Source organism: Anarhichas minor, unplaced genomic scaffold (assembly GCF_050575085.1).
Source record: "Anarhichas minor isolate MPS153535 unplaced genomic scaffold, ASM5057508v1 ptg000089l, whole genome shotgun sequence".
Lineage (NCBI taxonomy): Eukaryota > Metazoa > Chordata > Actinopteri > Perciformes > Anarhichadidae > Anarhichas > Anarhichas minor.
In genome coordinates, this window is record NW_027466535.1 from 562,294 (window position 1) to 578,372 (window position 16,079).

General features: G+C 32.7%; 1 protein-coding gene across 1 annotated transcript in view; it reads left to right on the top strand.

Annotated features, from left to right (window-relative positions):
- Window positions 1-16,079, top strand: part of ptprt (protein tyrosine phosphatase receptor type T) — a 321,896-nt gene that overhangs the window by 228,431 nt on the left and 77,386 nt on the right. Inside the window, exon 18 of the mRNA XM_076082072.1 lies at window positions 882-914. Within this exon, the coding sequence (XP_075938187.1) occupies window positions 882-914 (33 nt within the window). The remainder of the gene's footprint in view (window positions 1-881; window positions 915-16,079) is intronic.

Genomic DNA, 16,079 nt, shown 5'->3' on the forward strand with positions numbered 1-16,079 from the left:
AGCACAAAGAATAACCCAACAACATTGGCACAAAGAATAACCCAACAACATTGGCACAAAGAATAACCCAACAATATTAGCACAAAGAGTAACCCAACAACATTGGCACAAAGAATATCCCAACAACGTTAGCACAAAGAGAGAATGGTAACTTTTCACAGGGCTCTCCTTGATGAATTCTTCATGTCACTCATGATACTTTGTTTTTTTATCTGTGTCACTTCGAAGTGTCACTCTATCTTGATACATCAGCTAACAGCACTCCTGAAGTCTCACGCTCTGGAACACTGGTGATTTATAGAAGAGACTCAACCCATACGGGGCAGGTCTGATCTCTTCATGGCCGCCTTAACAGATACAAATCTAATTCAATCTGTTTTCCCTCTTTAGCTAATCGCAGCTCGTTCTTCTTCACTGTTCTCCAAACATCACTGTGTGTGTGCTGCTACGTGCTTCAGTTCAACATCCATGTTAAAGGATTAGCAGAAAGGGATTGTGAAAACAAAAATAATGGGAATACAAATGTTTCATCATTAAGTTCACTGTTCACATCATACAGCCGTGACACTGAAACGCAGTAAAGAAAACAACATGTTGAAGTTTATTATAGAAAACAACATGTTGAAGTTTATTAAAGAAAACATGTTGAAGTTTATTAACAACGTGGATGCTTGACAGGAGAGCTGCAGTCTTTTAAACTAAGGTCTGCATCGTGCTTCACTTTGCTCACTATCACCTTGGAAATAAGAAAATCATGACGGATGTTTCAGGTTTCTCAGCCTCTCATGCCCTATAATGTCTCTTTCTATCTTTCTGTTTCCTGTCTTTGGCTCCTCCCCTTCCTGTCCTGCCCTGTACCCGCCTTGCCCTTTCTCCGATAGAGAGATTCACACATGGAGAACTCTGAGCGTGGGGTATTGTATGTTTACTTCTAGACATCAACACATCACTCCATCTCTCACTGTTACTCTCACCTTTTCTGGTTTCCAGTAGTTCTACATCTTGTGACGAAGGCTGCACCTGGAAAATGGATGTGGTAGATCCAGTATTCGGAGGATTTAATCACTTCAATTCTTTTATAGTAAATAAAAATCATTCAGAAGCGTACACAAAAGGCCTGATCATTGGACATGTTACAATTTAGTTCACTCACAAAGACAATTGTTAATGTCTTTCAAAAATATCTAATTTTGGAATAAAACACATTTTTAGCTTGGGCCAACACGTGGAAATACACATGTTCTAATTCTTGCACATATGCTGACACGTGCACATAGACACGTGCTAACACGCGCATATATGCTAACACGTGCCTATATGCTAACACGTGCCTATATGCTAACACATGCACAGATGCTAACACGTGCACATACACACATGCTAACGCATGCACATATGCTAACACGTGCACATAGACACGTGCTAACACGTGCATATATGCTGACATGTGCACATATGCTAACATGTGCATATATGCTAACACATGCACAGATGCTAACACGTGCACATACACACATACTAACACATGCACATATGCTAACACGTGCACATACACACATGCTAACATGCGTATACAGCTAATGGTTGCTATGTGCTGTCCTGACCAACACTCAGATGTTTTGGGAGCTACACATCCTTTTTCTTGGAAAAGCTCAACTAGTGTTCTCCGTTGCACACGTGTCGGTTCCTCCTGGCGGTTTGAGCTCGGACAAACGGATTTCAGGTCATTTCAAAACCAGATTGGTGTCACACGAATGAATGTAGGTTTTTCCTTTGAGCCATCCAAGTCAAGCCGTTATAAAAGTCCTCATTTGTTTTCTTTGATGGCTGAAAATTCATCTTAGTAAATGAGTGCAGGAATATTTGAGCAAAATGTTCAGCTGTAAACGGGACTTTTAAAACGGCCTGAGTTATGTTTGAGTTTTTTTTACTGATGTAAGATGCTTTTGGTAAAAGCTTACTTTTCCTGGTGTATTTGATGGTTTACTTCAAGTCATCTGTAAGTCATTACTCTTTATTACTCATGATCATTACATCAACATTGACCTCTTATTGCATCTGTATGGGGAGCAATGTTTGCATTATGTTTGCGTTGATTCCCCACTCATTTATTTTTCATGCATTATCAGTAATTCTGTTATTTTCAAAGATATTACACCTTTTTGCAAATGTAAGGACAGACAGTCAGAGACAGGAATGATAGAAGACGATTCGGCTTATCGCCACAGTGGGAGCACGTTGGCATAATTGATTACATCTCACCATTAAACGAGAACCGAGACCGCCGCCCCCAATAATAGAAGGTTTAATTATTAGTGCATCTTTGTAGGTCAGAAATTGTTTTTGGCTTCAACAAATATATAACAGAGGTGGGAGATTAAGACGAAGATTTGTGGTAATATTTCAGCCAATGAAATGTGATGCTTCTCAAATATCTCCACCCACACTGTTCTGAGCTCAGAGATAATCCGTCCTGTGGAAGGCGTCGCGTTGGAGTCACTAACCTCTAATAAAGCTGCATTTAAAGCAGCACACACCTCTGAACCTCTACTCTTCTACTTTAAATCCTGCAGAAAAATCAAGGAGCTGCATAATTCTGTTTTTATTTTCATTCACTCTGCCGACATGTCTGTATTTAGTGTGGGGGGGGCTCATCAGTTTCTATTAATTGGGGTTCAATTCCCACCAAGCCAAAGTTTAGTGTTCACGGTCTAAAACATCACCATAACCTCAACTAACAGGGTTTTAATTCATGAAGCTTTTAGTTTCGAAACTTAAAAAAGATGTTTACTTTACCGTCAACGAGTAACATGAAGTTCATATTAATGCAACCGCAAAATACAGTTATTAAGATGCAAATGATGACAGAAATGAGGTTGATAGGATTGTTGTCATACACAAAAGAGAGGCGTCATATGATTGCTTTAGTGATTTTATGACCAACATTCGTCCTTCGCCCCCCCCGTCCACTCGACCCAGTCTGTAAAGTGAAGACATTAAGGATGTCCGTCCGCACCAAGACAGCCAAAGGACACATCCTCTCTCCAGACAATATACTGCACCTTCAGGGGCTCAGTCTACGGCAAGAGAACCGAGCCCATTAGTAACGGCTGTCAGCCCCGGGAACCGACTCAGGCTGCTCCACTGCACAGGAACTTCTACAAGGCCAAGTTATCTGACACACGGTCTGAGTGTGTGTGTGTGTGTGTGTGTATGCACACCTACACACACACACACACAGTTGTGTTCCCGGGATATAACATTGACTTACATTTATTCCCTGGAGACAAACCAGAACCAGTCTAACCCAAACCGTGAACCACGTTTTCACCCTAAAAAGATTTATGTTATGGGGACCAGCCCCCACAACAAGAGTAATCTACACACACACACACACACACACACACACACACACACACACACACACACACACACACACACACACACACATCAGAGAGTCCTGAGTGCTTCCATGCTGACAGATGCACAACTTGTTCTTATTCACAGATCATTTTGTAATGTTACTGTAACACAGACACACACACACACACAGACACACACACAGAGCTGGACTTGACCCCCATTCTGCAGATGTGACACATGGTTGAATAATGCACTCTGCTGCCTGCTGTGATAAATGCTTGATGGTCCACTTACAGCGCTGTTATAATGGCTGATGGCCGGCAGTTTATACACACACACACACACACACATATGTACAAGGTCTCATACTGTATGATCACACATGTAAACTGGTCCATGGAACAATCTGTTCTTAATGATTGGGTTCTGGTCCTCGTTGGTTCTGGTCCTCGTTGGTTCTGGTAACAGTTTCATTGCTGAGTTGCTTTGCTACGATCAGCTGTTCAGTACTTTCTATTCGAGCAAAGAAAGCTGTCAGACTGTAAAGCTTTTATTTCTTCACAACTCTGATAATATGAGAGTAGTGTAGCTTTTTAAAAGAAAAGCTTTAGATGGTATAATCTATGGACTTTGTCTGTTAGTGTGTGTGTGTTGGTGAATCCTCACAACTACAAATGTCTATTTAAATACAGTAACCAACTCAATATCCTACATTGTTTTTTGATGGGTTTGTGTCATAATGGCATCATCACATCATTCACAAAATGCAGTTGTTCAAATGAACAATTCAAAGTGAGTTGATTACATTATTTTACAGAAGGTGTGATTGAGCAAACGTTTACAGTCTCATGAGCTTCAGACTGTTCAGTGTCTCACTGACGAGTCTTTTCAAAATTAACTTCTGTCTTCACAGGAAGTTAAGGAGAGTTATGAAAAGAGCTGGTTGACGTTAACTTGACTGAGTAATGATTAATGTGTCATGTGACAAACTGTCCACTTTAAGTCTGACATGGGACCTGAACAGTGATCTCCTGGACCAAAGTCCTCATCCTCTGAGGACCGTCTCACTCTTCACACTCTTCAGTTACTCTGCCTGTCATGCATCGGTTGGTGCGTCACACACAGACACACAGACACACACACACACACACACTAAATGAGAGTCAGTGTCAGCCGGAGAGGATCACAGACCAGCTGAGTTACGGCTTGTTTTTATAAATCTGGATCTTCCTGATCTGGATCTTCTTGATCTGGATCTTCCTGATCTGGATCTTCCTGATCTGGATCTTCTTGATCTGGATCTTCCTGATCTGGATCTTCTTGATCTGGATCTTCCTGATCTGGATCTTCCTGATCTGGATCTTTCTGTCTCAGATAGCAGCTCATTTCTGATCCGCATCAGTTCCTTAAATATCCACAGCAATCAATCACTCACTGTTCACTTTCAGTAGAATGCCTGTATAGTTGTCCCACAATGTCCACAAACACACACACACACACACACACACACACGCAAGTAACATAAAACACGTAAATATAAAACTATCATCATTATCTTTTGCCAAATACATCACCACCTCTCTCACACATACCTACTCTCTCTCTCTCTCTCTGTTCACACACACACACACACAGACTGCCGTGCACAACTTGGTGAAGTGTTTTTTCATATTAATATTTATGAGCAGTTTAAACAGCTGTGGCTTTCAGCGCTCTGCACTTTATTAATATCATCAGGATGAAGTCAGCAGAGCCCTTTAAGAGGGTTACGGGTATGACAGAGAGAGTGTGTGTGTGTGTGTGTCAGTGTCCAGATGGAGGGTGCGCACACACACACACAGGATGAATGAGATATTGGTCAGATGGAAAGCAAAGGTTTAGATCCAGTAAAATGTATTTTTGTGTAAAAAACTACAGTTAAACTTGTGTTTTAATAATTCGATTTAATTAATTATACATCTGTAACAATAATCATGATGATAATGAATGAATAAATAAATAACAATAATCCTATATGTTATTATTATTATCATGATAATGATAATAATAATGATAATATGTGCTGGTTTTGGTGTGAATGAACACGTTAATCCTCAGCCCGTTGTCTTGCTCTGTGCCGTCCTTCAGGAAACCCGATGCAAAGCTTCATGGCTCTTGTAGTTCTTTCAGCAACAATAACACACACTCTTCATCATGTCAGCTTCCATGTGCTCCCCTACCAACCTCTCATCTTCATCTTCCTCCTCTCTATCACTCCTCATCTTACTTGTGTCTGTGGACCAGCAGCTGCTGATGGAGGCATCAGATGTGCACTTTCTTTGGAGTTTTATTGATTTTAGCTTTTTGTTTTCCCTACAGACGAAACTTTAATATTCATGTAATATGGGGAAACATGCAGGCTAGTGTAAAGTCAATATTAATTAATACAACTGATATGAATATTATTATCATATTATGTTAAGGCTGACTGGCCAGTTGATGAAAACATAGACAGTGAAACATCCCATATAGCTCAATGGTTCCAATGCTCCATGCTAACACATTAGCATACGCTAACGCTGTCTCCAAAGTGTAGCAGCTCTAAAGTTAATCTGAATATATATTTCCATAATGTTGTGATATAGTGCAGAAGACACATCATCTATACACGCCTGTGTCTTTATTACTTAATCTGTTTGAACTGAACTGTGACTTTTTACCCAAAACTGAGGATTTACAAAAGGTTGGTTTCTCCCCCGAAGTATAACAAATATGATTCATCAGCTTTTGTTTGCAAAGTGACTTTTAAAACGTTTGTTTTGTATAATGTATATTTAAAACCACTAATAGTGTTTCATTGCTGTCATGCTATTTTCCTTATAAATAAGACAAATCATTACGACTGTTACTCAACATAGTGTGTAATAACGTATTAACATGGAGCACATGACTGAAAGATGAATATCAGGTATATGTTTTCAGCTCTTAAAGGTTAACCAACAGGCCAAAAGGTTTTTGGTTGCGTAAAAAGATAATTTTACAAACCATAGATATCCTTCTTCCCTCTAATATATTTGATTGACATTTACAGTGGAGTGTTTCAGGCATTGCTGGAGACGACTCCAGAGATGATGTAATGATCATGAGAATGTCCTCTAATGACTAAACAAACATTACAAACATGATAAAAACATGATAAGATAACTAGATCACTGTCTGTAAAAGCTTTATGAAACACATCCAGGAACACATTTCATATGAAGACACAGCCGATAGATGGACAGGTGAACATTGGGGAGAACAACATGAAGCATTGAAACCATGAACTAATCCAATGTGTTTGTCCTTCTTCTGGGTTTTGCTCTGTTGTCATCATCGGCCTCACCTCACCATGCTTCAGAAGACATGCTTATTCCTACTCTTATTACCTGTAAGTAGAGATTTCGCATCAGGAAGAACTCATTTGTTCCTCATGATAAGCTTTGGATTTCTGTTCACATGTTGTCTTGTTTGACTTGTATCATTTTGAATCCATCGTGAATTTGAGGACATTTTTTCTGTCAAAACATTGACAACCCAACAGACATCTTGTCCTCGTGTTGAGAGAAAACAATACATCGTCCTCTGAATCCTAAAAGGTCGAGAGGATCAGCTGCCAAAGACAAACAGCAGTCTGCAGCAACAATGAAAATATCAACTCTAAAGGAATATGAATTCATTGTAATGATACGACAGAGCTCCGAATGATAGAAGGATAGATATTCACATTCAGCAGCTTTAAAAACCTCTTTAATACATAAATAGATCCTAGAGATACCTATTTCATTATAGACATAGTACGTATCTCTTTAAAGAGATACGACTTTTCTCTTTATAGAGATAGTACTTTTCTCTTCATAGTAATACTACTTATCTCTTTATAGAAATAGAACTTTTCTCTTTATAGAAATAATACTTTACTCTTTATAGAGATAGTACTTTTCTCTTTATAGAAATAGAACTTTTCTCTTTATAGAAATAATACTTTACTCTTTATAGAGATAGTACTTTTCTCTTTATAGAGATAGTACTTTCTCTTTATAGAGATAGTGCTTTACTCTTTATAGAGATAGTACTTTCTCTTTATAGAGATAATACTTTACTCTTTATAGAGATAGTACTTTCTCTTTATAGAGATAGTACTTTACTCTTCATAGAGATAGTACTTTCTCTTTATAGAGATAATACTTTACTCTTTATAGAGATAGTACTTTCTCTTTATAGAGATAATACTTTACTCTTTATAGAAATAGTACTTTCTCTTTATAGAGATAGTACTTTTCTCTTTATAGAGATAGTACTTTCTCTTTATAGAGATAATACTTTACTCTTTATAGAGATAGTACTTTCTCTTTATAGAGATAGTACTTTTCTCTTTATAGAGATAGTACTTTTCTCTTTATAGAGATAGTACTTTCTCTTTATAGAGATAGTACTTTCACTTTATATAGATAGTACTTTTCTCTTTATAGAGATAGTACTTTCTCTTTATAGAGATAGTGCTTTACTCTTTATAGAGATACGACTTTTCTCTTTATAGAGATAGTACTTTTCTCTTTATAGAAATAATACTTTACTCTTCATAGAGATAGTACTTTCTCTTTATAGAGATAGTGCTTTACTCTTTATAGAGATAGTACTTTCTCTTTATAGAGATAATACTTTACTCGTTATAGAGATAGTACTTTCTCTTTATAGAGATAATGCTTTACTCTTCATAGAGATAGTACTTTCTCTTTATAGAGATAGAACTTTTCTCTTTGTAGAGATACGACTTTTCTCTTCATAGAGATAGTACTTTTCTCTTTATAGAAATAATACTTTACTCTTTATAGAGATACGACTTTTCTCTTTATAGAGATAGTACTTTTCTCTTTATAGAAATAATACTTTACTCTTTATAGAGATACGACTTTTCTCTTTATAGAGATAGTACTTTCTCTTTATAGAGATAGTTCTTTATAGAGATAGTACTTTCTCTTTATAGAGATAGTGCTTTACTCTTTATAGAGATAGTACTTTCTCTTTATAGAGATAATACTTTACTCTTTATAGAGATAGTACTTTCTCTTTATAGAGATAGTGCTTTACTCTTTATAGAGATAGTACTTTCTCTTTATAGAGATAGTGCTTTACTCTTGTGGTATATTTTCAGGCCTTACACAGTACAGCAAGACCCCAAGTGTAGTTGTCTTAGATGAAAACCAGATGTGCAGGAGACCAGGGGCAGAAGGGTGGATGTGTAGAATGAGGGGGCCACATACATTCTCTTTATGTTCCGCCCAGATGTATGCATGACATGTACCCTATATAAAGATGAAGCGAGCGCCCTAGAAGGAGGGACTTTCGGATTCGACTTGAGACCTCCGGACGATCTAGACGTCCGTAATGGCATGTGTTGCTTGTTTGTAATAAACTTTAATATACCAGCAAGAACAGTGTCCACGGAGCATCCTTCATCATCACTTCAACAGACCTGTCGCATGCAAGATACGACACTCTTTATAGAGATAGTACTTTCTCTTTATAGAGATAGTACTTTTCTCTTTATAGAGATAGTACTTTCTCTTTATAGAGATAGTACTTTCTCTTTATATAGATAGTACTTTTCTCTTTATAGAGATAGTACTTTCTCTTTATAGAGATAGTACTTTCTCTTTATAGAGATAGTGCTTTACTCTTTATAGAGATAGAACTTGTCTCTTTATAGAGATACGACTTTTCTCTTTATAGAGATAGTACTTTTCTCTTTATAGAAATAATACTTTACTATTTATAGAGATACGACTTTTCTCTTTATAGAGATAGTACTTTTCTCTTTATAGAAATAATACTTTACTCTTTATAGAGATACGACTTTTCTCTTTATAGAGATAGTACTTTCTCTTCATAGAGATAATACTTTACTCTTTATAGAGATAGTACTTTCTCTTTATAGAGATAGTACTTTACTCTTTATAGAGATAGTACTTTCTCTTTATAGAGATAGTTCTTTATAGAGATAGTACTTTCTCTTTATAGAGATAGTACTTTTCTCTTTATAGAGATAGTACTGTTCTCTTTATAGAAATAATACTTTACGCTTTATAGAGATAGTACTTTCTCTTTATAGAGATAGTACTTTTCTCTTTACAGAGATAGTACTTTTCTCTTTATAGAAATAATACTTTACTCTTTATAGAGATAGTACTTTACTCTTTATAGAGATAGTACTTTCTCTTTATAGAGATATAACTTTTCTCTTTATAGAGATAGTACTTTACTCTTTATAGAGATAGTACTTTTCTCTTTATAGAAATAATACTTTACTCTTTATAGAGATAGTACTTTACTCTTTATAGAGATAGTACTTTCTCTTTATAGAGATAGTACTTTCTCTTTATAGAGATAGAACTTTTCTCTTTATAGAGATAGTACTTTCTCTTTATAGAGATAGTACGTTTCTCTTCATAGAGATAGTACTTATCTCTTTATAGAGATAGTACTTTTCTCTTCAGAGTAATACTACTTATCTCTTTATAGAAATACAACTTATCTCTTTATAGAAATAACACTACTCTTTATAGAGATAGTACTTTACTCTTTATAGAAATAATACTTTACTCTTTATAGAGATAGTACTTTTCTCTTTATAGAGAAATGACTTTTCTCTTTATAGAGATAGTACTTTACTCTTTATAGAGATAGTACTTTTCTCTTTATAGAGATACGACTTTTCTCTTTATAGAAATAATACTTTACTCTTCATAGAGATAGTACTTTCTCTTCATAGAGACAGTGCTTTACTCTTTATAGAGATAGTACTTTCTCTTTATAGAGATAATACTTTACTCTTTATAAAGATAGTACTTTCTCTTTATAGAGACAGTACTTTTCTCTTTATAGAGATAGTACTTTCTCTTTATGGAGATAGTACGTTTCTCTTTATAGAGATAGTACTTTCTCTTTATAGAGATAGTACGTTTCTCTTCATAGAGATAGTACTTATCTCTTTATAGAGATAATACTTTTCTCTTCAGAGTAATACAACTTATCTCTTTATAGAAATAACACTTTACTCTTTATAGAGATAGTACTTTACTCTTTATAGAAATACTACTTTACTCTTTATATAGATAGTACTTTACTCTTTATAGAGATAGTACTTTTCTCTTTATAGAAATAATACTTTACTCTTTATAGAGATAGTACTTTACTCTTTGTAGAGATAGTACTTTCTCTTTATAGAGATAGTACTTTCTCTTTATAGAGATAGAACTTTTCTCTTTATAGAGATAGTACTTTCTCTTTATAGAGATAGTACGTTTCTCTTCATAGAGATAGTACTTATCTCTTTATAGAGATAGTACTTTTCTCTTCAGAGTAATACTACTTATCTCTTTATAGAAATACAACTTATCTCTTTATAGAAATAACACTACTCTTTATAGAGATAGTACTTTACTCTTTATAGAAATAATACTTTACTCTTTATAGAGATAGTACTTTTCTCTTTATAGAGAAATGACTTTTCTCTTTATAGAGATAGTACTTTACTCTTTATAGAGATAGTACTTTTCTCTTTATAGAGATACGACTTTTCTCTTTATAGAAATAATACTTTACTCTTCATAGAGATAGTACTTTCTCTTCATAGAGACAGTGCTTTACTCTTTATAGAGATAGTACTTTCTCTTTATAGAGATACGACTTTTCTCTTTATAGAAATAATACTTTACTCTTTATAGAGATAGTACTTTTCTCTTTGTAGAGATAGTACTTTTCTCTTTATAGAGATAGTACTTTTCTCTTTATAGAGATAGTACTTTTCTCTTTATAGAGATAGTACGTTTCTCTTCATAGAGATAGTACTTTTCTCTTCATAGAGATAATACTTTACTCTTTATAGAGATACGACTTTTCTCTTCAGAGTAATACAACTTATCTCTTTATAGAAATAACACTTTACTCTTTATAGAGATAGTACTTTACTCTTTATAGAAATACTACTTTACTCTTTATATAGATAGTACTTTACTCTTTATAGAGATAGTACTTTTCTCTTTATAGAAATAGTACTGTTCTCTTTATAGAAATAATACTTTACGCTTTATAGAGATAGTACTTTCTCTTTATAGAGATAGTACTTTTCTCTTTACAGAGATAGTACTTTTCTCTTTATAGAAATAATACTTTACTCTTTATAGAGATAGTACTTTACTCTTTATAGAGATAGTACTTTCTCTTTATAGAGATAGAACTTTACTCTTTATAGAGATAGTACTTTACTCTTTATAGAGATAGTACTTTCTCTTTATAGAGATAGAACTTTTCTCTTTATAGAGATAGTACTTTCTCTTTATAGAGATAGTACGTTTCTCTTCATAGAGATAGTACTTATCTCTTTATAGAAATAGTACTTTACTCTTTATAGAGATAGTACTTTTCTCTTTATAGAGATACGACTTTTCTCTTTATAGAGATAGTACTTTACTCTTTATAGAGATAGTACTTTTCTCTTTATAGAAATAATACTTTACTCTTTATAGAGATAGTACTTTACTCTTTATAGAGATAGTACTTTCTCTTTATAGAGATAGAACTTTACTCTTTATAGAGATAGTACTTTTCTCTTTATAGAGATACGACTTTTCTCTTTATAGAGATAGTACTTTACTCTTTATAGAGATAGTACTTTTCTCTTTATAGAAATAATACTTTACTCTTTATAGAGATAGTACTTTACTCTTTATAGAGATAGTACTTTCTCTTTATAGAGATAGAACTTTACTCTTTATAGAGATAGTACTTTACTCTTTATAGAGATAGTACTTTCTCTTTATAGAGATAGAACTTTTCTCTTTATAGAGATAGTACTTTCTCTTTATAGAGATAGTACGTTTCTCTTCATAGAGATAGTACTTATCTCTTTATAGAAATAGTACTTTTCTCTTCAGAGTAATACTACTTATCTCTTTATAGAAATACAACTTATCTCTTTATAGAAATAACACTTTACTCTTTATAGAGATAGTACTTTACTCTTTATAGAAATAATACTTTACTCTTTATATAGATAGTACTTTACTCTTTATAGAGATAGTACTTTTCTCTTTATAGAGATACGACTTTTCTCTTTATAGAGATAGTACTTTACTCTTTATAGAGATAGTACTTTTCTCTTTATAGAGATATGACTTTTCTCTTTATAGAAATAATACTTTACTCTTCATAGAGATAGTACTTTCTCTTTATAGAGATAGAACTTTACTCTTTATAGAGATAGTACTTTACTCTTTATAGAGATAGTACTTTCTCTTTATAGAGATAGAACTTTTCTCTTTATAGAGATAGTACTTTCTCTTTATAGAGATAGTACGTTTCTCTTCATAGAGATAGTACTTATCTCTTTATAGAAATAGTACTTTACTCTTTATAGAGATAGTACTTTTCTCTTTATAGAGATACGACTTTTCTCTTTATAGAGATAGTACTTTACTCTTTATAGAGATAGTACTTTTCTCTTTATAGAAATAATACTTTACTCTTTATAGAGATAGTACTTTACTCTTTATAGAGATAGTACTTTCTCTTTATAGAGATAGAACTTTTCTCTTTATAGAGATAGTACTTTACTCTTTATAGAGATAGTACTTTCTCTTTATAGAGATAGAACTTTTCTCTTTATAGAGATAGTACTTATCTCTTTATAGAAATAGTACTTTTCTCTTCAGAGTAATACTACTTATCTCTTTATAGAAATACAACTTATCTCTTTATAGAAATAACACTTTACTCTTTATAGAGATAGTACTTTACTCTTTATAGAAATAATACTTTACTCTTTATATAGATAGTACTTTACTCTTTATAGAGATAGTACTTTTCTCTTTATAGAGATACGACTTTTCTCTTTATAGAGATAGTACTTTACTCTTTATAGAGATAGTACTTTTCTCTTTATAGAGATATGACTTTTCTCTTTATAGAAATAATACTTTACTCTTCATAGAGATAGTACTTTCTCTTTATGGAGATAGTACTTTTCTCTTTATAGAGATAGTACTTTCTCTTTATAGAGATAGTACTTTCTCTTTATATAGATAGTACTTTTCTCTTTATAGAGATAGTACTTTTCTCTTCATAGAGATAGTACTTTCTCTTTATTGAGATAGTACTTTTCTCTTTACAGAGATAGTACTTTTCTCTTTATAGAAATAATACTTTACTCTTTATAGAGATAGTACTTTACTCTTTATAGAGATAGTACTTTCTCTTTATAGAGATAGAACTTTACTCTTTATAGAGATAGTACTTTACTCTTTATAGAGATAGTACTTTCTCTTTATAGAGATAGAACTTTTCTCTTTATAGAGATAGTACTTTCTCTTTATAGAGATAGTACGTTTCTCTTCATAGAGATAGTACTTATCTCTTTATAGACATAGTACTTTTCTCTTCAGAGTAATACTACTTATCTCTTTATAGAAATACAACTTATCTCTTTATAGAAATAACACTTTACTCTTTATAGAGATAGTACTTTACTCTTTATAGAAATAATACTTTACTCTTTATATAGATAGTACTTTACTCTTTATAGAGATAGTGCTTTTCTCTTTATAGAGTTACGACTTTTCTCTTTATAGAGATAGTACTTTACTCTTTATAGAGATAGTACTTTTCTCTTTATAGAGATACGACTTTTCTCTTTATAGAAATAATACTTTACTCTTCATAGAGATAGTACTTTCTCTTTATAGAGACAGTGCTTTACTCTTTATAGAGATAGTACTTTTTCTTTATAGAGATAATACTTTACTCTTTATAAAGATAGTACTTTCTCTTTATAGAGACAGTACTTTTCTCTTTATAGAGATAGTACTTTCTCTTGATGGAGATAGTACGTTTCTCTTTATAGAGATAGTACTTTCTCTTTATAGAGATAGTACGTTTCTCTTCATAGAGATAGTACTTATCTCTTTATAGAGATAACACTTTACTCTTTATAGAGATAGTACTTTACTCTTTATAGAAATAATACTTTACTCTTAATATAGATAGTACTTTACTCTTTATAGAGATAGTACTTTTCTCTTTATAGAGATAGTACTTTCTCTTTATAGAGATAGTACTTTTCTCTTTATAGAGATAGTACTTTTCTCTTTATAGAGATAGTACGTTTCTCTTCATAGAGATAGTACTTTTCTCTTCATAGAGATAATACTTTACTCTTTATAGAGATAGTACTTTCTCTTTATAGAGATAGTACTTTTCTCTTTATAGAAATAGTACTGTTCTCTTTATAGAAATAATACTTTACGCTTTATAGAGATAGTACTTTCTCTTTATAGAGATAGTACTTTTCTCTTTACAGAGATAGTACTTTTCTCTTAATAGAAATAATACTTTACTCTTTATAGAGATAGTACTTTACTCTGTATAGAGATAGTACTTTCTCTTTATAGAGATAGAACTTTACTCTTCATAGAGATAGTACTTTACTCTTTATAGAGATAGTACTTTCTCTTTATAGAGATAGAACTTTTCTCTTTATAGAGATAGTACTTTCTCTTTATAGAGATAGTACGTTTCTCTTCATAGAGATAGTACTTATCTCTTTATAGACATAGTACTTTTCTCTTCAGAGTAATACTACTTATCTCTTTATAGAAATACAACTTATCTCTTTATAGAAATAACACTTTACTCTTTATAGAGATAGTACTTTACTCTTTATAGAAATAATACTTTACTCTTTATATAGATAGTACTTTACTCTTTATAGAGATAGTGCTTTTCTCTTTATAGAGTTACGACTTTTCTCTTTATAGAGATAGTACTTTACTCTTTATAGAGATAGTACTTTTCTCTTTATAGAGATACGACTTTTCTCTTTATAGAAATAATACTTTACTCTTCATAGAGATAGTACTTTCTCTTTATAGAGACAGTGCTTTACTCTTTATAGAGATAGTACTTTTTCTTTATAGAGATAATACTTTACTCTTTATAAAGATAGTACTTTCTCTTTATAGAGACAGTACTTTTCTCTTTATAGAGATAGTACTTTCTCTTTATGGAGATAGTACGTTTCTCTTTATAGAGATAGTACTTTCTCTTTATAGAGATAGTACGTTTCTCTTCATAGAGATAGTACTTATCTCTTTATAGAGATAACACTTTACTCTTTATAGAGATAGTACTTTACTCTTTATAGAAATAATACTTTACTCTTTATATAGATAGTACTTTACTCTTTATAGAGATAGTACTTTTCTCTTTATAGAGATAGTACTTTCTCTTTATAGAGATAGTACTTTTCTCTTTATAGAGATAGTACTTTTCTCTTTATAGAGATAGTACGTTTCTCTTCATAGAGATAGTACTTTTCTCTTCATAGAGATAATACTTTACTCTTTATAGAGATAGTACTTTCTCTTTATAGAGATAGTACTTTTCTCTTTATAGAAATAGTACTGTTCTCTTTATAGAAATAATACTTTACGCTTTATAGAGATAGTACTTTCTCTTTATAGAGATAGTACTTTTCTCTTTACAGAGATAGTACTTTTCTCTTTATAGAAATAATACTTTACTCTTTATAGAGATAGTACTTTACTCTGTATAGAGATAGTACTTTCTCTTTATAGAGATAGAACTTTACTCTTTATAGAGATAGTACTTTACTCTTTATAGAGATAGTACTTTCTCTTTAT